A 24,514-nucleotide genomic window follows, 5' to 3' on the forward strand; every position below is an offset into this window, starting at 1 on the left:
AGTAAGAACATGGAGATCAAAGGTACCAAAAATATACCATTGCTGCCTTTGTAGCTTTTCCTAGAGCTTGACCAGTTAGCCATTTGGTTGGTCAATCAAAATGTTCAACGTGGTTGCTTGTGTGGATGCAACTGAGGAGCCAGCATCCCTCAGCTGCGCCTTGTCATTGACCCTCTCCTCTTCATCATTCTTCCCTCTCCAGGGACTCTTCTTCTGGGCCACCCTCTAAGATCTGCCCAGCAAGAAACTTAACCTTCCTGGCCTATGTCAGTGGCTACATCAAACCTGTGTGCCCCAGTTTGCTTGTGCTTCCTGTATGAGTCTGTGCTTTGCTTCCTTGGGTCATAAACATTACGAGGGCCTGGGGACAACTGGAATCTAAAGCCTATTGGGGGCTGGCATTTTCAGTGTGGGTATGATTTCCACTCAATAAACCAGTCTCATCTGGCAACTTTAGAGGCATTCACTTTTTATGTGAGATTTTTCTGCTTCTTGCCTTTCGGAGAAGATAGAAGAATCCACAGGGAGCACTTCTGTCCCTAGTGGAACTAGAATCCCAAGGCCCCAGGGAAGGAGGCAGGGGCATTGCTAGAAAAGTCCTTACTTCCTGTGAGCTGCTAACTAGGGGCTGCCCGCCCGTCCTACAGCTGCAGAACCTTCTGGAACAGAGTGAAGTAAAGGAGGTAAATCTCCAGGGAACTCCCAGCTCCGCTTTCACTTATTCCACAGGGACTTCAGCCTTTTCCCCTGGAAGAATCTGACCTCCCCAAGTTTGGCTCCTAGAGGCCCATACAGGCTCCTCCTGCTACAAAGCTGGACACACGGAGTTGAAGTCATGAGCGCTATGAAGAGGACCTGGTCCTGAAGTGAATTCTGATTGACCAAGGCCTCAAGGAGATACTCTGTTGGCATAAAGAGATCTCTTGGGGATCCAATCCCCCAGTACCTGAGCTGTGGCCTTCGGTAAGACCCACTGGGGATAAGATTCCACCTCTATCTTCTGCTTTCCAGGAGCATTCGACTGCCCCCACCCTAAGCCTTGAGTGACAGGCACCACACTTCTCAGCACCACGGCTCCATTTAGCTCATGGAACGTGTGTGAACTTCCTTGAATGGCTCCTCCCAGGTAATCACTTCCTGTCTTTTCAGATTGGTTACATGTTGTACGTGGGTAGCACCTCCCTGCTCCTTCCAGGGTGGCAGATGTTGAGGGGCTGGAGTGAACCCAGCCCAGGAAGTGCAGGAGCCTTCAGAGAGGCCAGAGCAAGAGGGCCAGAGACGGGCATCCAGAGCTGAGCCAAGAGGACCAGACAGCTGGGGGACAAGGGGAGTGTCAGCAGACAGCCATGGGCCCTGACATTGCAACACCAAAGGCAGTGCCCACCCTGGGTGCGGGGAGCTGCCCTCTAGTCAGTCCCCCGCCCCTCTCTGGAATGTGGGGCCTGCCAGGTCCTTCCCCTCCCCCACTCTGTTTGCTTTCCTTCTTCAGAAGGCCCTCCGTGATCAGGACCCCTCTTTGGCAATTCTGAAACACCTGGAACGGTGGGAAGGGGGCCTTTGACGTCAGTGGGGAGTTTGTCTGCTCAAGTGTAGCTAATTTCCTCAGGGTGAGGTTCTGTTTCTGAACCTGTAGCCATCTCACACCCTGTCACTGAGCAGGGGGTACAGAAGGGCAGGGGGTCGGGGTACAGGGTTGATACTTGACCCATCACACTCACAGAGCCAAACAAAGCATGTTTGGATTACACCTCTTCCCAGACTCCAGCCCACTGGACCACCTGGCCTCATGGGACTTGGGAGGGCAGATTCTCTAATATATAGAGCTCGGAGTCCTTTCTGGACCTGGGGTTAGGTTATGTCTTTCTTGCTCTGAGAGGGCCCCCAGGCCCCAGGCAGCCAAAGGCAGAAAGAGGAAAGATCTGAAAATTTCTACCAAACCAGAAAGACAGCACCTAGGGTTGGGCTGTGCAGACACATCCACCGAGAGGCTGATGGCAATACTGTCCGCAGCCTGTGCCTGCCTGTGTGGGGACTTAAAGGAGTTTATTGAGGTTACAGGGCCAATTGGACCTCTGAGACAACACTCAGTTAAGGGCTTTAAAGGCAAATACTGGAGCAAGAGTTCTAAGGAGAAGAGGAACTGGGAGGCGATGCCTGAGAAAGGACAGGGAAGCCGCTGCCAGGCAGTCCAGGCTCTGCCCCATTAAAGGACACCTGCCTGATCAAACCAGGCCGGGGAAACCATGTAGCCAAAGCGAGTCTTCCCCAGGGAGTCTAGGAAGGCCAGAGAGTGAGTGATCTGCAGGACTCGCATTCATCCGCCTCACCCTCTTCCTCCATGGTACCCTTCCCCAACTGGAAGCCGGGCACCAGGCAGAGGGTTAGGAGATGCAGGGGAAGTTTACAGAATGCCAGCAAGAGGGTGAGCTGGAGGGCTACGGGAAGTGAAGGGGTTCGGGTTTAGGGAGAAGTCCAGCGCCTGAGCTGAGGAGCAGAGACGCCACCCAATTGGAAAGAAGCTTCTTCCCCAAATCCCGGTGGTCTAGAGTCCTCCAGCCCTGTGCAGGAAACCTGAAGGAGCTCAGGTAAGAGGTCCTGGGGGAGAGAAATGAATCAGGTAGGTTCCCCTGGCCACAGGACCAGCTGGCTTCTTCAAGGAAGAGAAAAGAGAAAGGCCGGTCTTTTTTTTGTTCCTTTTTTCTGGTGAGTTGCCAAAAGGCAGTCCTGGGGTAGAAGACCTTATTAAGAACTCTAGAGAGAGTTCAGATCCCAGAAGCTTCAGGCTGGAAGAGCTCTTAAACAGTTATAGCTCAAACCCCTTACTTTTTAGATGAGGAAATCCCAGCTTGTCCAGGGACCCGTCCAGGTGATAACTGAGCCTGGACAAAAGCCCAGGTGTCCTAACTCACAACCCTGAGCCCTTCCTGCTCACCTGGTGATGGATCTAGGTTAACCCATCAGCCCTCAAACCCCCTGACTACTTACTGCCCACTGGGTGAGCAAAATTATTCACCGTCCTTTCTACTACTCTGTAACCCACAGTTCTGACATCACTGTGGTTCCCAGGGCAGCCCCGTGTTGAGCTGAACTGTGGGGTGCTAATGAGGTAGATTTGAAAACCTTCTTCCCAGGAGCCCTTACCTGCTGCTTCCAGGGTGGAGGTGCCTGGCCCAGGCACCTCGGCCTCTCTCCCAGGTCCTGAACCCCTTCCACAGACATGCCAATAGAATTAGACCATCCTGACCTCCCAGCTTAGCAGCCTGGCTCCTCGGTGGCCCTCTTACACAGCCATTTGGATTACTTTAGGCATGTTCTGTGTGGCTACAGAGAGTGGATGTTTCTGGAAGACAGATAGCCATGCCCTAAGGGACCACATGCCGAGATACTGAAGTTATCTCATCAGAGGGTGGGCAGTCCTGTAAGGTATGTGACTTCCTCCAAAGCTGGCACCAAAGGGTATGATGCGCCTGAAGTTTGGCTGTCCTGTGAGGCTTGGAAATGCCCATGGCCAGCCCTCTGCTGCTATCGGCAGCCTGGCTTATGTGTACCCCTCCCCTCAAACTCCTGTAGCACCCACATCCTCTTTTAATGTTGGAGGGGAAAGGCCAGTTTAGTCTCAGGTGCCAGCTCTGGCTGACTGGCGTTGGTCGTCTGGAGCTCTGTGTTAGGGAGGATTCTGGGGCTGTGCTGAAATGCACTGGGAAGGAGCGCTGTGATCAATTAGCTGTGTTTGCCATGGATGATGTGAAGGAGGGGCGGCGGGGAGGAGGACGTGGGGAAAGGGAGGACGGAAACGTTGCCACAAGAGAAGAAGCTGGTGTGCAAAGACCCAGAGCTCCCCTGGCCTTTCATTGGATGTTACAAATGCAGTGGTGCACAAGTGGGCTCTTTTTTTGTCGTTACTACTCCTTTTAGGATATGGAGTAATTTGTAATTTCTTGAATAAAAAAGTCACAAGTCCATTGATATAATTTGCAAAGGCTCCAATTGTTTGTAAAACACCTACATTTCGGGAGTAAAGAATCAAAACCAGGAGGTCAAAACCCAGCCCTACAGCAAACTAGCTGTGTGACCTCCTTCTCTCTGGGCTTCAGGTTCTTTCTACTGATGCCAAGACCCAAAGGTCACTTGGTTATCCATGACTGATCATTCAGTGGATTGGAAAGCATTTACTGAGTACTTTGCATGTGCATTATGACTATTAGTCTAAAACTCTTCCATGGCCCGAACTCCAAAAGATGGGGTCTAGAGTGCCTTCTGCAAAGAATGGAATGATCCATATGGCCAAATAGCCCAGGAGGGCTTCACGGAGGAAGTAGAACACAAACCAGACTTTGAAGAGTGGATAGAAATTGGGCAAGAAGAGGAGCAGAGGACCAGTGTAAGGGCAGAGGGCCAGCCAGGGTGCGTGTTGGGAGGGAAGGGATGGGCTGGACGATGAAATCAGCCATGTTGCAGAACATCTGGGAAGCCTGGCTGAGGAGCTGGAGCATCATTATGCTCTTGGCGGTTGGGAGCCACATCGATTGCTGAGCGAGAGAGTGATGGGATGAGGTGGCTGAAGCACAGAATGGGCTGAAAGGGGAGAGACCAAGGTCGGGGGGGCGGACAGTGTAGACATGCAATTCTGACGTGTGGGCTGGTATGAACAGGGGAAGGAGACTGAAGCTCATTCTGGAGGAGTATCAGTCAGGCGTTCCCACAGCTACAGACGGGGTGCTCTGACCTCTGCGCCCTCTTTAACCTCATTCATGAGGTTATCATAAGACATCATGATATTGAATGAGGCACCAACTCATTTATGCTTATTAACGTCTTCATGGAATGAGCCAAAGACACCAAAAACAGAACAAGGCAAAACTAGGCCAGTCTATCAGCCAACGAATGAGCTGCGTGGGGAAGATGTGAAAGAATGTAAAGCATTTCCTATGAGGGCGAAGTCTCCCTTACCTTGGAATTACAATGACGCATATCCCACCTTCTTAAAAACTAACACACTGGCTAATTAAGAAGTTGAGCCTTCCAAATAATTTATCGCCAAGTGTTCCCACGGACCTGGTCTCCATCCTTATCCATTTCTCTCACAACCCACCTTCCAGTCGAGATATATCAGGAAGGCTCAGGAAGACTTCGGGGTTTATCTTGAATCCCCCAAAGGGGAAGGCGCCACAGTTTAAAGAGAAATGGGCTCTAGAGAACCTAATTGGACCATTCCATTCAAAAGCAGAGTTGAATTAATAGACAAAAATAAATCCCTAGGAGGAAGCAAGGTTTGGGGAAATAAATCTTAAACCAGAAGCCAAGAGACAGAAGAGACAATGTACTGTGCAGGCCAATAGCCGTGAGGTCTCCAGTAAGTTCCTCCATTACTCTAAGCCTTTGTTTCCCATCTGTGCGGAAGGGGTACCCCACGGGGGCCCTGGATGAGAGCGCTGGACTGGATAACCTCAAATGCCTTTCCCAGTTCTAACATTCAATGCCTCTGATAGTTTACAGAATGATCTTTGAAAATGTCAACTAAACACAACTTCACAAAAAAAGATACAACCCCATTTACCACCCACAGGTATCTCATACACACACACACACACACACACACACAGAGTAGCCTTTAAAATTACAGATCAGAGTGCAAAGCTCAGCTTCCACATGGGAAAACATATGTCCAAACTGTGACCCAAGTGTGATCCTGTAAAACTGGTTGCAGGAAAAAGTCAAATTATAAACGAGTTTCACTTTGCAAAAGTCATGCCGGCATAGTAGCTAGGAAATTGCCTTGTGATTGGGGGTGTGTCCATGACAGTAGGTGGAGGAACAAGAAACCCAAGAATCTGGGGAGCGATGGTAAATGGTAGGTTCCAGACCATCTATATGTTGGACGTTGCTAGTGAGAGATGGACAGGATTGGTTCACCTCCGGGAGACAGTAGTCTGTTCAAAACCTGAGAAAGACAGCTTGGAGAAAGTGTGCAGGTACAGACTTGTTTGAGTACAGGTTGATTTTCAGTAAGATAAACCAGATCTTTTTTTTTTCTTCTGAAAGATGCTGTGTAGGGTTTTGGTTTGTTCTTTTCCCCCTCAAAGAAATTGGAATAAGCTTGAAAATTGTATTTGACAGGTGGGCTCTCCTGTAAAATCTTTCCTACCCCTGATATTTGAACGGTTGGCATCTTCTGCGCATCAGCAGTCAGCAGAGGCATGGGTACCACAGGACACTACTCTCCAGAAAGAAAGAGTTTCTGAACAAATCGTTAATGGCTCACACCTGCTCTTTCCTTCTCTGAGTCAGTGGGAGGAACGCATTGCTGGACTCCAGCCTGTTAAAACACGGGATTAGTGGCAATCCTCCAGGGCAGGGACCGTGCCCCAGAAATGGTCCTGAACGGCCCTGGTGGGAAGCTACATGCACTGGGGCACTTAAAAGACTTGTCAGAGGGGAGAGCCGCAGGGCGTCCGCCAGGTGGGCATGCCGAGGATTCACTCAGCCACTGAGGTTTCCCTGCAGGTTATCCAGGACAGGGCTTCCCGCCCACGTGCCACAGCCCACAGGTGGCTGAGCCGAGACAGCACATCCCTTGACCCTCAAAGCAGATAGGTGGGGCCCGGTGCGGCCCGAGTCCCCAGCCCAAGCCCTAAACAGCATCACCTGTTTGCTGCCCTGGGCCACGCAGGACTGCTTTTCATGTGGGCCATGATGTTAGGGAGGAAAAAACAGTTGGAAAGAACCCCCAAAAGTGAGTTATTGTTAAAAAAAAAAACTTATCCTTGGGCTATAGAACACCCATCCCCCAACTGCCCCTGGCTCCAAGCAGCTTTGGGCTTTGTGACCACCCGGTGTAATCTCTTGGTAACTGAAAGAAATCACACCAAGCAAGATCTCTGTCTTCAATTCTGTTTCCTTCTCTCATTAACTGGGTTCTTCCAGTTCCTCTTGAGGGATTTCTGGGTTTCTGAGTGGTTGGTCATAAATGGCTAATTATTTCATCACCATCTATAAACATCCTTTCTTTTATCCAAGTGTACATCCTTGGATATATACTGGATATACACACATATACATATATATGATACACACTGGCATATATACTGTAAATAATCAGTTCTTGTCCTGCAACTTCCAAAACCCTACACAGCTCAGCTATTACCATTGTGAACCTTTGTATGGCTCTCCCTTTTATTTCAATATTTAACATCTACCATGAGATATAATATTTTTAAAAACAGTTCATACCCTGAAGCATCCAATGCTTGCTCGTGATATCACACAGAAGTTAAAACGTGCAGTGTAATAATCCCTCATTAGCATATTCAGCGAAGACTTCTGAGTGCCTGCAATGCACTAGGCTCACGCTAGGTGCTGGGGCTGCCAAGGCAAATTGCTACAACCCAGGCGGTCAAGGATCCCACCATCCTGTGAAGGTGACAGACAAGAACACAAGGCAGGAGTGGGTGCGTTAGGGGCACAATGCCATGCCTGCCCTGACATGAGGACCCACTCTGCCCGGAGCACCAGCTGTCCCAGGGATGTGGCCTCCCTAACGAGGTACCTGATGTGATCACTGCAAAATTGTTCTCCCCAGCATTTTGCAAACATTATTCTCATCTTCGTAACAATATGAGAAAGAAATAGCAGGTTCATTCTGAAATATCTGTCTCACCCTATAGGGTCGGGTTTGCAAGGTCAGCCCTATGGGGTCTGTATATTTCCTTCTGAGCAGCCGGCTTGCAGTGGAAACTGTCAGTGAAATTACATGACTTGCAAAATGCCGGGCAGGAATGAGCGATGCTGGTTCCCAGCCAGTGTTACCCGTGTTTCCTTTTTCCCCACCGCACCAATGGAACATTTATTTCTAGAACATTTGATAGATGTGTTCATGCTATTCTTGAAATTGCCTTTATCCACTAAGAAAGTCCTAAAATCTGTCCCCATAGTCATAGTAAGTTGCTGTCACCTTAGCCTCAGGAAATGTGTCACTTTCTCTCCAATCTTTCTCATGGCCTCTCTTCCCACCTGTCAGTCTCAACTCTTGGCTGGCACATCTAGAGGGGCTGCTGCCCTCCCTGGGTGGTCTGCAGCCCCCTATACTCCGGTACTACCCACGGGAGACCCAGAAGCAACATTATGCCAGACCACATTTGGGGCCACGTCTCCAACTCACCCCAAATAATCGTACAAAAAATGTTTTCAAGGGAAAGGAAGATATTTTTCGCTTTTGTTTTTGTGGCTTGGACATCAACTCTAGGAAAACACAGTAATCTGCCCCCCCCCCTTCCTGGGCTCTGAGCAGGCAGCAGAATCTAAGTGCTGAGGGTGAGGGGCCAGAGCAGGAACAGGGAGCCAGTCCCCCTGCAGCCATCTGGGGAGCAGCAAACTGGGAGTCAGGAGACCCAGGTGCAACCCCTGAGTGTGCGGTGACTAATAACCTACGTGACTTGGGGTGGGGTGGGGAAGAGGGGGTGCTGGTTTCTCTGGACACGCGAGGCACACTGATCTTGAAGATCCATGCCATTCTGAGTCTATGATGCTAACTAAGGTCAAACTATTGCTCTGTGCAGAGGGTGGCTGGGGTGGCTGACACTTGGTACTTGAGGACCAAGAAGCAATGAGGTGCCCTTCCTCTGGCAGATGCGCACTGCAGAATGGCGCTTGGGGACCATGCCTTGCTTTGTCAGATGATGCAATGATAGTCCCTCGGTCCTCATCCTCCTGCACAGAACCTACCTGCAGGTGTCCGAGGGCAAGCTGGCATTCCACGTGTCTCTGAAATTCAGGGTCAAGGGAGTTTCTCCAGCCTCTGGAATTATGGTTCCATGCCAACCCATGGTCAGGATGCTGAAACAGAAACTTCTTTCCCCTCTCAAGTCTTGAGAGAAGGGACATGGTCCCATATTCTATCTTTCAACCTGAGAGTACAAGCAGAAACCATTTTCTGCTCGGACACATCTCACATCCTGCCTGGTTGTTGGTCCTGCTATATTCTCAGCTTTGCTAAAGTCCTTTCTACATGAGCAGTGTGATCTAGGCCAGTTCTTTCAGACTTTAATGTGCACTCAAGTCAGCCGGGGATCTTAATTAAAAAAAAAAAAACTTATTCCAATTTGGTCGGTCTGGGATGAGACCTGAGAGACTGCATTTCTAACAAGCTCCCTTTGACGTCGGTGAAGCTAGTCCAGAAACCAGACTCTGAACAGCAAAGATGCAGAGAGAAGGACTGAGGGCCGAGAGTCACACAGCTCCTGTTTGTAGGGTATTTCAGAAATCACCTGAGCCTCAATTTTCCGTCTTTTGGAGATAACACTGCCCGAGTGAGTTAACTTACAAAGTGTGCAAAAGTAACAGCAGTGTGAAAGTTCTCCACTCTTTCCGGTAGCCACTCGATCGTCTAACTCTAAGATTACGTGGGAGCCCTAAGCAGAAAGCGTCGAAACTACCTACCTCAGGGAACAGCGAATACTCTGATTAGTCAGCATGGGGTGGCCGTAGGGCATGGGGGGGGGGGTTGTCCTAACAAGACATCAGGTGATCTGATGAGATCTGTCGATACTCAGACCCTGCTTCGAGAACCCTGCCCCAGTAGTAAGCTGCTCTACTCTCTGCATGGGCAGAAATTAAAGACAAGGTACAGCAGAGGGTTTCTTGTAGCAGATCACAGCTTTGGGCCTCTTACCTCCCCACAGACTGGTACTTTTCAAACCAACATGCACAGAAATCACCTGGGGACCTCTGTTGAATTACAGAGTCTGATTCCACCAGTCTGGGTGGAACCTGAGATTCTGCATTTCTAACAGGGTCTAAGATGAGGCTGATGCTGCTGGTCCGGGGACCAGACTTTGAGTAGCAACAACCCACATGAGAAGCTCTCAGCCCAAACTGCACGTCGGGGCCGTCTTTTAAACACCATGGGCTTTTGAAATTCTCATGTTAAAAACTGGCCTAGGGTAAGGGTCAGGCATTCTTCTAAGCACCCAGGTGATTCTAATGCGCAGGTAGCCTTGAGGAACCCCCCCCAACCCTGCCCCCCAGACACACACACACACTCCCTGCCGCAGACAGAAGCCAGGGCACCGCTGAAGAACCGGACGGGCGGTGGGCTCGATTCCGCCATCCGGTCCGGTCCGGTCCGGTCCGTTCCAATCCGAGGCGGGTGAAGGGGGCTTTAGAGCAGTGCGTTGCTGGGGAAATAAGACAGACTGGCCCGTCGGCCTCTGAACTCTGATGGTTGTGTGTGGTGTGGCTTCTGTGCGGAAAGGAAGCTGAGGTTTCTCGGGAGGGATGGGAGGAGGGGTGGGAGGAGGGATGGGAGGAGGGCTGGGGAGGAGGGGCGTTCTCCGCAGACTGAGGCCCTCGCTACTGCCGCTCAGACCGCACTGCCCCTTCCGCTCTGCGCGCGGTTTCCCCCGCTCCCTGCTTGCCTCTCGGGGTGGGGTGGACCACGGTGGGACCCTGACCTGTCTCGTTTTGCCCCTGGCTAGGCGGCGCTGGGGGGCAGCCACCCACGACGAGCCCAAAGGCCGATGAGGGCTCAGAGGCCGTGCTCCCCAAGCCCAGGAACGTGTTCCACATCGAGTGGTCTTCCATTCGGAGGAGGAGCAAAGGTGTGCGCTTCCTCCCCCTGGCTCGGGGTCCTCGATCTGCTCACCTCTAAAATGGGGACGTTGGCAGCACCTACGTCACAGGGTGGCGGGGAGAGCCACGTGGAGAGGGCACTGAGATATGTCAAGGGCCGCTTTAGGAGGAGGCACCTGAGGCAGAAGCTGCGGGTCTGTCGGGGTATCACACACACTGGCCTCAGAGTCCAGGGGAATCCTCCTTGCTTCCTGCTCTTCATTTCAAAGCTTCCTTAATTTGTTTCCCCTGCATAGTGTCACCTACCAACCAGACTGTCATTTGCAGTCCCTGCTCCTTCCACAGTGGGAGCACAGCGCCTTCGATGCATCTCTTCTGGTGTTTAGGGGCGCTGAAATCTCAAGAAAACAGACTGAAAGGCCAGTTGTCTGAAGACAGTGGGTGTTCAGAGCCCAGCCTGCCATTCTCACACTTGACCACAAGAGGGAACCAGAGCATCAACACCGACACTTCCAAGGGCTTGCTTTCATGATGCATAAAACCCTGCTGAAATTGGTCATCTTTAAAAATAAATTCTCGTAATAGTGAAAAATATGTTCAGAGCCACTACTTAATAAGAATCCCCTTATATTACAAGGACATACTAAAATTTTTTTCAGGTAACATGGATATCACTTGTCTTAAATATCTAAAATGCCGAAACATACATCTTAAAAAGACCGAAGCAGCTGTCATCCAGCCGGGAAGAGTCGTAGTGGAATTCATACACGGACCTTGCACGTTTCAGGCAGTTTCATACTTTATGAGCTATAACACCTACCAACTGTCCGTGTCATGTGGGAGAAAGAACCCTGGGTGCAGGGCTCACGGCAGCTCAGTGTTTCCTTATCTAAAAAACACAGGGATTGAATAAAATCAGAGCCTCTTAACTAAAAGTCAGTCAAATCTCTGAACTCCCTAAATTCCTATAAAATATCCTGTTTACATGAGGATGTGCATTTTTTTTTCCCCAAAGAGTGAGCCCAAATGGGTGTGTGCGGGAGCAGAGGTGGGAGCCTTCCTGCTGCAGGCGCGAGGGCTGGGGCATCATCAGGTGGGGTGGGAAGTACTGAATTCCAACTCCAGCCCCGTGGGAAGTTTGCTGCTAAGGTGTCAGGGCAGAGGTCCTAACAAATGATGTTCTTTCCTTCCAACTCCAGTGTTTGGGAAAGGCGAACATCAGGAGAGACACACCAAAGACTCTTCTCTATCTCAATACCGGAAGCCCACAGTTGAGTTGCTGGTGAGTGAGGAGTGGCTCGAATCACAGGCAGTGCCCCACATCACAGAGCCGCCCTCGGCAGAGGAGCGAGCTGAGGTCCCGGAAAAACATCCTCTGATTTAGACAAACTTAATTCTTGAGCTGGTATTTCCAGAAGCATAATTATGTGGGATAGAGATGTCTGTTTTTCAGTTTACTTTAAAAAGTTTCATATTTATTTTGCTTGAATTGTTTCGTATCCATCTTCTTCTGAATCCAGCATTCAAGTATTTAGGAAACAAGCTGGTGCCCATTTTCCCAATTTTCAAAACAGAATCTTTGTGTGTTTAATGTTATGGACAGTTAAATTTTAAAGACTAGACATGCTGGGTTAGGGGGTATATTTTCTCCTGGAAAGAGTGTGGTATAAAAAAAAGAAAGTGTGGTATAGTAGAAGTAATATTTTTTTAAAGAATCTTTAAGTCTGTGGTTAAGTCTAAATTCTGTCATTTGACCTTGGTCTTGACCTCACCAACCATGCCTGAGACCAAATCCACAGGATGAAGATAAAGATATTGTCTTGTTATACTACAGTCTTGGGGGATTGGTTCCAGGACCCCCATGGGTACCAAAATCTTCGGATGCTCAAGTCCGTTACATAAAATGGTGCAGTATTTGCATATAAACTATGCACATCCTCTGGTATACATTGTCATCTCTAGATCACTTACAGTACCTAATACAATGTAAATTCTGTGTAAATAGTTGCAAATACAATGTAAATGCTATGTAAAAATTTGCCAGTGTGTGGCAAATTCAACTTTCGGTTTTTGGAACTTGCTGGAAATTTCTTTTCCTAATATTGTTAACCCCGCAGTTGGTGGAATCCATGGGTGATACAGACGGTCACCTGTACAAGGTTGTCGCCCATATTAAATGAGGTGACATGGCAAACAAAAGATATTTTAGTCTACAGAAACAGAGATGGTTAAATAGCAATGTCACTAAATCCCAAATGAAAATCCTGACTTGCCCTGAGTCAACACAAAGTCATTCTTTAATGTGAGCAGCTCAGAGTGTGGGACCTCCTTGCCCATCTCTTGCCCCTGGACAGGATATGGACACCATGGAGGAGAGCTCGGAGATAAAGGTGGAAACAGGCGTCTCCAAGACTTCCTGGATTCGGAGTTCCCTGGCCGCCAGTGGGAAGAGGATCCGCAAAGCCCTCGGGTACATAACGGGAGAGATGAAGGAGTGCGGAGAGGGACTTAAAGGTAAAGGGTGAGAGCAGCCCCTGCCCCTACTCCTAAAAAGGTCCCCTCCAGTCGTCCCCCAGGAAACACCCTGCACGGCTCCCTGCAGACTTGACCGAGTCCTGGTTCTGTGGTCTTGCGGATAAGATAGGAGTTTTGCTCTCATGACAGACATAAGTCTCTTGGGATGTAAATGATGATACATGTAGGTGTCCGAGCTCTGTTTCTGAGCATGCCAGTTGTGCTCTCTCAAATAGCCCCTCAGAGTGTTGCATTTTAGGTCTGGGATTCTAGAGCCAGCATTCTAGATAAATGCCCACCCTAGAGATGGCTCACAGAGCGCTGCATCTGCTCTTCCAATAGACTCCTGTTAGCAACCTCCGAGCTCAGGCCATGGGTTTGACGCCCACTGTGCCCAGAGAGTTTTCTTTCTGCATCTGTCTTCTTGAAAATTCACACCACCTGCACGGGGGCACAGGCAGCGCTGGGTCCCCACTGCGTCGCAGACAACCTGAAGACCACAACCAGCTCGCGATGGGTCCTCCCGGGTTCTTGGTTACCCTCCTCTGTGGCAGATGACAGCAGGGGGCTGAACCCAAGTTGGATGCCCGGCTTCCCTGGCCCCCCACCAGCCCGCTGGGGCCTCTGGGAGCCCACACACCTGAGCCTTAACTGACGCCCGGCTCGGGTCCATTTCAGACAAATCCCCAGTGTTCCAGTTCCTCGACTGGGTCCTCCGGGGCATGTCCCAGGTGATGTTCGTGAACAACCCCCTCAGCGGCGTCCTCATCGTCCTCGGCCTCTTCATCCAGAACCCCTGGTGGGCCATCGCGGGCTGCCTGGGCACCGTGATGTCCACCCTGGCAGCCCTCATCCTGAGTCAGGACAGGTGAGCCCCGGGAAACCCAGGGTCTGGGTGCCAGGCCAGAGGTCCTCCCTGAGGGGACCACTTGCCAACCACCCATCCCCTCACTGCTTGGCTCCCTGCTCAGAAACCCCTAGAAATAAGGTCATTCATGACTCAAAACAACCATTCCCTGCTTATGTTTAACAACTAGTCTCAGAGAATGTGAGGGGTCACTGTCTCTCCTCCCCGTGCCCAGCGGGGCTAGGCTGGAAGGTGTGTAGTCAGGTCTCAGCTGAGAGAAATCTGAGTCAGAAGGAAAACCAGGGAGGAAGCGCCCCCTCCATTAGGCCATGGGGAGCCCTCCCCTCACCAGCCTCCCCCCCCCCCGACCTCCCCAGATCTGCCATCGCAGCCGGACTTCACGGCTACAATGGGGTCCTGGTGGGGCTGCTGATGGCCGTGTTCTCGGACAAAGGCGACTATTACTGGTGGCTTCTGCTCCCCGTCATCCTTATGTCCATGACTTGGTAAGTGTGCTTCTGAGGCTGTCAGTGCAGTGCGAGGGCTGCCAAAATTTTGCCCCCAACTCCATGACCATGATCGTGCCATTTTTAAAGCAGCATTTCCGTAGTTTGCACGGCAGAAACAGCAGCTGGAAAGAATGACTCACACTATTCAGCGACGGCACGTGCTAGGTGACCTGTGTCCAGTGTCTCACTACCTGCCACCCTTTACTCTCTGCCCTGTGCCAGAGCCCAGGGCAAGGAGGGAGCCCCACAGAGGCTGAGAGCCACAGCACAGGGGCCTGTCCGTTTCAGGAAATCTCATTCTTCCTGCTTCCCTGCCGCCCCCACCCCGCCCCACCCCCTACATTGTGTTTCCCTGTCCTGGGGCCCCCTGACCAGACCTAGACAACCTCCCAGTGTCAACTGAAGGCCCAGCCCCGAAGAGAGGCCTCGGTGTGCCAGACCCCAGCTACCCCTCACCTGCAGATCGCAGGGCACCCAGCCAGGAGAGCGCTTCGCGTCTCAACAAACGTTTGTTGAATGAATGAATGTGATTCCCTCCCCATCAGTCACTCCCCCAACCTGTCTCCTCTCCTCATGCCCAAGGAGGTGCACTCCACGACCCTTCAGGGGAGTTCTGTGGCTCCCTGCCTCAGGACTTCCCCCAGAAAGCCCTTCTTCTGAGGCTGAGTCTGGACACCAGCCCAGGTGCCGTGTGGGGCAAAGGGAGGAGACCCGGGGAATGGCTGCTCAGGGCAGTCAGGCTGGGAGAGGATGCCAGCAGGTGGCTTTTCCCTGGGAAGGCTCCAGGAGCCCCCCAGTCTGCTCAGCCTAGCATCAGGGCTGGGGGCACTTCTCAAACAGTATCTCCCGTGCTTCTCCATCAGCCCCATCCTCTCCAGTGCCCTGGGCACCATCTTCAGCAAGTGGGACCTCCCAGTCTTCACGCTGCCCTTCAACATCGCGGTGACCCTGTACCTGGCGGCCACAGGCCACTACAACCTCTTCTTCCCCACGACGCTGCTGCAGCCCATCTCCTCCGTGCCCAACATCACCTGGTCGGAGGTCCAGGTGCCCTTGGTAGGTATCGTGGACGGCGGAAAAGTACCATCTGTCCAAACTCGATGCCAAAGCAGCATTTATGTGCTGTGCACATCAGAAACATCCACGAGTGTTACCTGTCACCAGCTATGCGGGCCGAGGCACTCTGCAGACACTCCCTCTCCAGCCACCAGCTGCTTCTTTTCTGTTTCCGAGAGCTAAAAGGGCCATTTATGGCCCCACCCTGTGCACAAAGAAGCTAAGGCCAGGTGAAGAGCCTGCCTGATGTCGCCCTGATTAGTGAGGGTCAAAGTCAAGACCAGAGCTCCAGCCTTCTGACTTCCAGACTGGGGTTCTATGATTCTTTTTTTTATTTAAGTCTTTGTGATGCTTTATTCCAGTTTCAGTCAAACCTGTGCTGTGTATTGTTTTTCACTCAGTGTCCTTGAATCACTCAGGACGCGCGCATCACACTGCCACCTGCTGGCTGCAGGAGTCTCTGCTCCAGCTCCAGAGCGGACTGTGTCAGCTCTCCGGGGCATGCCCGCCCTTGCCAGCGCAGGTGTCCCTCTGTTAAGAAATATCTATATAACAGAGCTCTTAACATTTTTTGTAAGTATTCTGTATAGTCTGGACGTCTACCAAGAGAAGTAAGAAACTACACCAACGCGTTAAATCAGCACGGAGCACGTGCCCTTCAGCCTTCTTACCTAACACATGGGCTTGTAGAAGGCACTTTGTCTCAGAAGTAATGGTGCCAAGTTTCTCTGAGCAGGTCAAGCAGACAACAGCGTGGCGTGGTGGAAAGAGCCCTGTATTTGCCCAAGACACGTTATTTAGGAAGAGACATACTCGCCTCAGCCCCATCCTTGTCTATCCACGTGTGTGTGCGTGAGGACCTTCAGGATCCAGAGGTGACAGAAGGAACCATGTTGGCAGTTCAGACCCTCAGATTTCCCTTTCTTGATAGTAACCCAATCAATATCTTTTGAAGTCAAAATTGCTCTAATGGGCAAGTATATGTATATACGGAGATGACCTCTCTATGAATATAGAAGAAGCAAATTTCAGATATTTTGCAATCTCCATACCACGCTCTCAATTGAAAAGATACTAGGAATTTTGTAGAAATGAAAACAAAAATTAGAGAACGCTGTACAAGTGCTTCAGAACCCCCAGATTTCCAGGAAAGACGAATTCAGTTTTTGGCGGTTATTCTTTAAGTAACTTTCTGGCCAATTGAATGGATTATGATAATGATGAATATGTTTTGTGTTTTTGACAATTATAATTAGAGCCTTGAGTTTTGGGGAAACAAGTGTCAAACGTAGGAGAGAGTCTAAAGGCCTAACAATTCTGAGTCCCCACAAGTTCCTCTGCTCTCGTGGCCACAGGGGAGCCCCCAGAGGGTGCGTCTGTCTGGCTAGGTAGCAGACAGCCCAGCGCCACTGCCTCTGCACAAAGCCTCTCCCTGTCCTGCCCTCCCCCACGTGGTGATTCCGCAGCCCCCGTCCTGTTCTCCGTCCTGGGATAACAGGAGCCTGAGCCCAGAGGGTTAGCCCACTGGACCACCCTGCGGTCCTGCAGCATCCTCCTGTCTCTGCACACTCTCCTGTGGTGTGAGGGCCCTCAAGCCACAGGGTCTCCTCCCCTGCCACCCCAGGAGGCCGAGTCCTCAGATGATGTGGGCTGAGGGAGGAACTACCTCATCATGAAATATACACAAAGGGCGAGAGGAACCCCACTGCATCCCAGCACAACCCAGAGCCCCTCCCAGAGCCTTTCCTACCTCACAGGCCTCATGGGCCAACCTCCCGAAACACGGGACCTAATCCCAGTCGCTTGGGAAGCCTGCATGCCCGGGATCCTTTCCCCAAACCCCAGAGCGCGTGTGCAAGTGACCCCATGGCGTGCGACCTACCCTCCCCTTTTTCATTCGCAGACAGGCCGCCACCCCGAGACCACTGAGGGCTGACGCTTCAGGGGCACCTGTCAGCCACCACGTGGCGGGTTTATCAGTCAAGCCCGCAGGCGCCATGATACCACCTGTCCAGGGGCTCGTCCGCGGACGCTGGTCCGACTGCTCACCCAGACGCCTGGGCCAGCGTGACCACAGCCCAGACATGTTGTTCTTGGAAACACAGAGGACCATTTTCCATCTAGTAGCTGGCCTTCCAGTCACGTTTTTAGCTTAAAAAAAAAATGGTTGCAGGAGAGTTTTTCAACCCTAACTGCAATCACACATCTATTAACTTTTCTAATGACCAACACCCTCATTTGAAGTGTTCAGTTTCTCTTCGCTGGGAGTGAGTGACTTACTCTCATGTTTCTAAGTAAAAGAAACAGCATTTTAACCCCTTACTGTTCTCAGAACTCAGGACTAAAACAATAAAGTGTGTGATCCTTTTAGAGGTAACCTATTTGAAAATAACTTGGAAACCTGTTGCAAAACGTCAGTGCGGCTGGAGGGTTTGGCCCCAGATCTTTCCCAGCCACGGATCAAGTTCTCTCTTTTGCCCCCATAATCGCTCGTGTTCTTGTTGGACCTACAGCTTTTGAGAGCCATCCCTGTTGGGGTCGGCCAAGTGTACGGCTGCGACAACCCCTGGACTGGAGGCATCTTCCTCATAGCTTTGTTCGTATCGTCACCTCTTATTTGCTTGCACGCCGCGATCGGATCCACCATGGGCATGTTAGCAGGTTAGTGCCACTATTAATTAACAGGATTTATTAATGGACCCTTTAATAATGGGCTGTCAGGGTGTTGTGTCTGGGGCCAGCTCCAAAAAAAATGGTGACGTGTCTTCAGTGCCCTACCTGCTTATTCCTGTAAACTTTTCCTCCTTCCAGGAACCATGTCGTTCCATTTTGGATGCCAGAGCCCCCCTGCATCCCTGAGCAAAAGCTGCCCTCTGGAGAGGCTTTGGTGTTAGTCATTTACACTTCAGTATAAATTTAAAGCCGGGGACGGGTTCCTTCCAGGCAGGTTTATATGTTAAGTCTTATCTCTAATCATGATAAGAAGCATATAGTCTCTGTAAGAGGGGGAGGTCCTCCAGTTTGGGCAGGAAAGGGACCTCTCTGGACCTGCAACTTCAGATATTAGATCATTACTCAAAAGGGTATCTTACCCGTCAGTACTCAGCCACCGATATTTATGTGCCTCTAAGGCCATTTGTTTCCTGTAGTTGTTGTTTCCCTGAATAAAGTCAGAAGTCCTTTCTGTAAATACTTTGGGCTTTGTAACTGGTCTGGGCTCTGGGGACTGGGTGGGCTCGGGGCCGGCAGCCCCGCACTGCACTCAGCCTGTCTTCTCCCCCAGCTCTCACTCTGGCGACGCCCTTCGACTCCATCTACTTCGGCCTGTGTGGCTTCAACAGCACGCTGGCCTGCATCGCCATAGGGGGCATGTTCTACGTCATCACCTGGCAGACCCACGTCCTCGCCGTCGCCTGCGGTGGGTACCACCGGCGGGGCTCCCTTTCCACCTCAATGATGCCCGTGTCTGTCCTCGCAGAAAAACCACCCTGTGAAAACTCTGCTGCTCCCCCAAGGACAGAAGGGAGGATTTGTTTGCTGGATAAAAGAGTTTTTATTTAAAATTAAGTGATTCATATATTAAAGAGAATTTTCACCAGGCACAAAAAGTGTTCAGCCACATGAAGACAGGCTTTTTAGATGGAGGTGGTCTGGCTGTTGCCCGTGGGCTGTGCCCTGCGAATGCTACCTTCCTGGCCAGTGACTGGAGCTTACTGACAGAGCAGCTCTTACGCAGATTAATCTTTCTGTGTGGAACTGGGTGACTTACATCATGTCAATCTCAAGCACCCAAACACTGCCTGTACGGTAATACTTCAAATCGTTCTCGGAAAAATGTTGCAGAACGTGGCCAGGATCACTACCAGCGAGCACTCAGTAACTGTCTGATACAGGTTTGCTGGTGTTAACGTCCTAGAGATAACGGGGATGCTTTTCGTTGAGAAGTCAAGGGCTGGGAAGCAAAGCCCATTGCTCCGGCCCGTTTTCACAGAACCGCACCTGTCACCAGTGCTTGGCACTTCCCAGGGGCCAGCCCGGGGGGGCCCTCCCCACCCAGAGCCTAGAAGACAAGGCAGCGGGTCTGTCTGGTCCTCCCCAGGCTTACAGAATGCTGCTCCTCCCTGGAAACCCACAGTATGTTAATAACTTGTGATGAAATATTCCAGCGGGGAGTTCTGGGATTCACTTAAGCCTTGGCTGCACAGTCAAATGTTCATTTATGCTTTATGCTGCTAAATGTCCCTTTGCTAGAATGCAAGGTGGTGGGACCCAGGAGAACCGTAACAGCTAAATCCTGGCCTTTTTTAACAAGGTTCGTCTGGTGTCTCAGTTGGGCCAGCATGTGTGTGGAATTTAACACTTCTCAAACCTGCCAAGCAATGGAAACACAACTCAGTTTTTTTTTTCAATCTGAGAGAGAACATTTGGGGCATAAAAGGTATGGGGGAGACTATACAGACTAAGCTGGAGGCACCATCGGTCACCTGACTATCTCTCGGTTCTCTTCCAGCACTGTTTGCAGCCTACCTGGGCACCGCGCTGGCTAACGGGCTATCCGTGGTGAGTCATCTGGGCTGGGCACATGCCGCGCACTCACGGCTCCCCCAAACCCCTCCCCCAGGAAGCCCTTCCCGATTCATCCCTCTTGTCTCAAATCGCACTTCCTGCCTCAGCACCCACGAGACGGAAGGAGCCGGGCCTCAAAAGTGTGAACATCAACACTGGTCAGTCTTGTCATCCGTGGGCCGGTAGGGCCCTGGCAGAAGGCCAGTTTGAGGGGCATTAGCTTGTCAATCAAACTCCTTGCTTGTAAATTTACAATAACCAAACTCCTCTACAACTAGTTTTAAATCTTCACTATTCGTATCTTCACTATGTTTCTAGGTTGTCTGCCCAACTAGCTTGTGGGCCAGTGTATATCTTTGTTCGTCCCAAAGCCACAGCCATGGAGAGGGGTCATGTGGGGAGGCGTCAGGGATGACAGGGAGCCAGGCCCCAGAGAAGCTGGGGCTGATGGCCGTGGGCATGTGCAGCTTTGTCCGAGAACCCTGCTTTGTCTGTGCCCCATGGAGGTGGTGCATGAGGTCCGGGGGAGCCGCACGGCCGGCCCCAGCCCCCCCACATACACGGGAGGGGCCCCAGCCCCAGCCCCAGCCCCGAGCACTCAGGGCTTAGACTGTAGGCAGTACCTCCCCCTCCATAAGGATGCAAGGCACAGCTCACATAGGCGACCAGGAAAAGTCCCGATGGTCCTGCAGGTGAGGGTGGAGATGGTCACTCCACTAACACCTGTTTAAATCCCTCCCTCGCCCTCAGTGAAATTGGCTGGTTTGGACATAGCACAGGAAGGGATTTTTTTAAGCAATAGAATCGGCCTTCACTGATGCCATCCTGTGTCCCCTGATGGACTAAGTCCCTCCTCTGGGCTCTGTCTATTTTGTGGGCACGTCTGCTACAATGCTTGACAAGAAACACTGTAGCAAGTCCAGTCCCCATCACTCCTCTTCCACCTTTAGCCAATGTGCTCCTTGTCTTGATCCCTAGTACCTATTACAGCACTCAGCATACAGTAGGTGCTCAAGAAACGTGGGATGAACGAAGCTCTAAGGGAGTGAGCCCCTCCCCATATATTAGAGCTGGGGCCAAACAGCCCATCATCAGACACACTGATGGAGGAGTCTGTCTCTGAGGCCCCTGTGCTCCAGGCTTTCCCATCTCTTCCTGCATCCACCCTTTCACCCACTTGTCCATCCCATAAATACGTGTCATGTGCTTTCCTTGGACAAGGCACCAGAAAGATGAAAACAGGAGGCTTTGACTCCTGACCAGAGGTATTTACAGGGTGACTGTCCCTCCCCTCTGTGTGCAGAGAAGTTACAGGTTATACCACCCAGTCCAGACATTTCTCAAAACAAAATCAAGTTTACTTTCTGGGTCCTTACAATGTTTAAGACACTGAGCTGACCTCTCGGGGATTAAAAAAAAATTGCAGGCTCTTAATTCACTCTGAAGGAATGAATCTTCAGTCTCCTTGAGGAATGGGCATAAAAATGTTGAATGACATTTATGGGACTGTTCAAGCCTCCACAGAAGAGGTCACCTGGGAGCCACGTGGTTTTGCTTTCTAATTGGTACCCGCACATGCAGCCCCGTGCCTTCAGCAGCGCTGCTGTCTGACGGTGATGACCACAGACCGAGGACCATGTGCTGAGCGCTTAGTACGCACTAGGCGCCAACTCTCTGAGTAGATGTCCTTGTCCCTGTTTTACTAACGAGGAAATAGATTTCAGAAAGATGTAATGGCTACAACAAAGTGACCAGAGCTGAGATTTGGATCTAGGTTCTGTGGAACCCCCAGCCCACATCCTTGCCATTGTAGGACTTGAAAGGGTTGCTTCCCAAAGCACGCTGCGCAGCCTAAGCAGGGCTTTAGAAAGACTCACTGAGTGGGATTCATCAGTCATGGGTGTTCCTTAAGGTGACAGTTCCGGTACCAGGCTGTCACCGTTCCTACTTAAGTCCCATTCAACAGGGCCTTCTTTGAAAACACAGCACGACTACCATGGTTACGCCAGTGGTATTAACTGAGATTCTGGCTGCTTATGATAAAAGGATGTTTGGAGGAGAAGGGGCATTGCTTCATAGTTTAATCTGTAGGCTCTTTGCTAACCATTCAGGCTATCTCAAAGGAAGAGTGGGGAGGGATATTAAAAAGCCTGTGGGCATCTTAAGGAATAAGAAACTGGTGAGCATCTTGAGGAAGGGTGTTGGGGATGGGCAAGCCCTTGAGAGAAGAGATAGCTGCTCTATTTCAGCCCCCGGGGACTGAGATGTGACATCCTGCTCTCTCTAGACGTCTGCTCTGTTTCCGTGTCTCTCTGTGATGGGTTTCTTCCGCTGCACAAAGGCCCCCAGATACCCACCCGGCACTGCCTGGCTCTCCAATTTTAGATCAAGAGCCTCTGGGCGTAGTCCCTGTGCCTCTTCATTCAAATTCTCAAGAGAGGGATTCTATCCCCAGGCCGCCTGCCTCTGGGAAGCTGCATTTGAGTCAGGTGCCTGTCTCGAGTCCAGTCAGACGTGGCCAGAGAGCAAAAGATCTTGAAGTAAACCATGGCTGCTGAATCCGTTCCTTCACCAGGGGCTAAGGGAGCAGGTGGGGAATGGCTCTGATTCCTAGAGTGGGAGGAATAGCCCGGCTAGACAGCCAAGACAGAGTATGTCTCCACATAAAGGCAGATTATAATAGGATTCCAGTGGCTGCGTTTTGAAGAATCTGTGTTCACCCGTTACCGTGCAGGCAGACACCACCGGCACGATTTGATTCATACTGGTCACGTGTTAAGTGTTTATTCCGCTCAGCGCCCGCAAGGCTTCCCCTCCTCCACCCGGGGCTGTAGGTGATGGCTGAGGGCTGGTGGGACAGGCACAAGCATCCGACGTAACCACGGCTTCTCTTGTGGCCCCCTCCCCCGCAGTTCGGATTACCTCCCTGCACCTGGCCCTTCTGCCTCTCCGCCCTCACCTTCCTGCTCCTGACAACCAACAACCCCGCCATCTACAGGCTCCCGCTCAGCAAAGTCACCTACCCGGAGGCCAACCGCATCTACTACCTGTCCCAGGAGAAAAATAGAAGAGCCTCGACCATCACGAAGTACCAGGCCTACGATATCTCTTAAGCTGCCCTTTCCGAAACATGTCACCGTAAGTTCAGCCCTCGGCAGGCTGTCCAGGCACCCGGGCTGAAGGCCGCTGCAACTCTCCTGTCTGTCCTGTGATTCTGCCCCAAGCAAGCCTGCCGGCAAGTTATTCCCAAAAACGGGGGAATCTGCATGCCATCACCACTCAGGAACCTCTCTGTTCCAAGGTGCACAACACTTAGCAAAGATAGGATTCGTTTAGAGTTTATACCCATAGCTCACTGCACACCAGCTCCCTTCGAAGGGAGTTTTCCCTCTTTTGCAAAGTAAGCCACATCCCTGAAGAGAACTCACCAGAAGGGGACGGAGATTGGTGACGTGATCAGCCAACTCAGTCATTTAATACAGTGTCAGGAAATGAGCCTAGAAGGCAAAAGGGCCGTTTGCCCCCCGCTCTGCCCCTAATGAACTCCTACCACTTGGGTGAATCCATCCCCCGCTCTCAGCCTCGACTACTTAGTGGTTTCAAAACAGGGAGGGACCTTTCAGTCCCCTCCACCTCAGATGTGTTGATTCTTCCTTCTCCTGTAAACTGATGATATTAGCATAACTAACAAATAACTACCTTGAGCTAAAAATGGAAGGACTACCTAGAGAAGAGGTCAGACAACTTCAATGTTCGATGGAGATTCAGCCTTGAGTCATGAGAAGATGTTTTCCAGGCTTGGGGTTGGAAACTTAAATTCACGGGAAATGCCAACGTGCCTTCCTTTACATGACAGGTATTTCTGGAAGTGTCATCAGATGAAAACTGATCTTTTTCAACATTCAAATCATATTTTAAACGTGTTTCTCTTATAATATTCATAAGCCTACTCTCATTAAACAGCTAAGCTTGCAAGTCGGTGTCAGGGTTTTCTTAAAATGGGGCTCACCTACGTTTGTCCACACAGTGTCCACTTCAGGGGTTTTCCACCATCAAGCCTGTTTGAAAAGAGATGAGATTGGGGTAAAAGGTATCCGAAGAGGGTCTGAGTGGCTTACAAAGGGAATTATACAGAAATTACCTTGGTCCTTGTTTTCTGTTTGAGTTGACGTCCAGGTTGTTAAAACCCATGTCACTTTTTCGGGGATAGTCTTTTAGTCCTGGACCCAAAAATGGCTAATCTAGCCCCTCTTGAATGGCCAGCAACTCTTGTTCTTTAGTTGCTCTGGTTATAACAGTGAGCTCCAGAATATATGTATGTATATGCAAGACTGGGACACTGTGCTGTACACCACAGATTGACACATTGTAACTGACAGTACTTCAGTGAAAACAAAAAACAAACAAAAAAAACCAGCGAGCTCCTAAAACACAAGACCCCTTTGAGGGGAGCCGC

The 24,514-nt window shown here is 50.9% G+C and overlaps 1 protein-coding gene across 3 annotated transcripts; it reads left to right on the forward strand.

The window, feature by feature from the left end:
- Window positions 1-1,736: 1,736 nt before the first annotated feature.
- Window positions 1,737-24,033, forward strand: LOC116149728 (urea transporter 2). 3 transcript variants are annotated; one of them, XM_064480312.1, is made up of 11 exons: window positions 1,737-2,585; window positions 10,473-10,595; window positions 11,766-11,848; window positions 12,921-13,080; window positions 13,759-13,948; window positions 14,305-14,433; window positions 15,300-15,492; window positions 18,006-18,153; window positions 18,776-18,910; window positions 20,003-20,052; window positions 22,971-24,033. In XM_064480312.1, exons 4-11 carry the CDS (start codon window positions 12,924-12,926, stop codon window positions 23,169-23,171), a joined length of 1,203 nt encoding a protein of 400 aa, XP_064336382.1. In that variant the 5' UTR covers window positions 1,737-2,585; window positions 10,473-10,595; window positions 11,766-11,848; window positions 12,921-12,923; the 3' UTR covers window positions 23,172-24,033. The 3 variants fall into 3 exon arrangements, with proteins under 3 accessions (XP_064336382.1, XP_064336381.1, XP_031297525.2); XM_064480311.1 differs by lacking the exon at window positions 10,473-10,595 and having other exon boundaries at window positions 1,738-2,585; XM_031441665.2 differs by lacking the exons at window positions 10,473-10,595; window positions 14,305-14,433 and having other exon boundaries at window positions 1,738-2,585.
- Window positions 24,034-24,514: the final 481 nt, after the last annotated feature.

The sequence above is a fragment of the Camelus dromedarius genome, chromosome 28 (assembly GCF_036321535.1).
Source record: "Camelus dromedarius isolate mCamDro1 chromosome 28, mCamDro1.pat, whole genome shotgun sequence".
Taxonomy (NCBI): domain Eukaryota; kingdom Metazoa; phylum Chordata; class Mammalia; order Artiodactyla; family Camelidae; genus Camelus; species Camelus dromedarius.

Coding starts and splice junctions, on each gene's coding strand:
- LOC116149728 (XM_064480312.1), top strand. CDS start 12,924: ATGGACACCATGGAGGAGAGCTCGGAGATAAAGGTGGAAACAGGCGTC. Junction 15,493..18,005: donor CGGAGGTCCAGGTGCCCTTG/GTAGGTATCGTG, acceptor TTGGACCTACAG/CTTTTGAGAGCCATCCCTGT. Junction 18,911..20,002: donor CGTCCTCGCCGTCGCCTGCG/GTGGGTACCACC, acceptor GTTCTCTTCCAG/CACTGTTTGCAGCCTACCTG.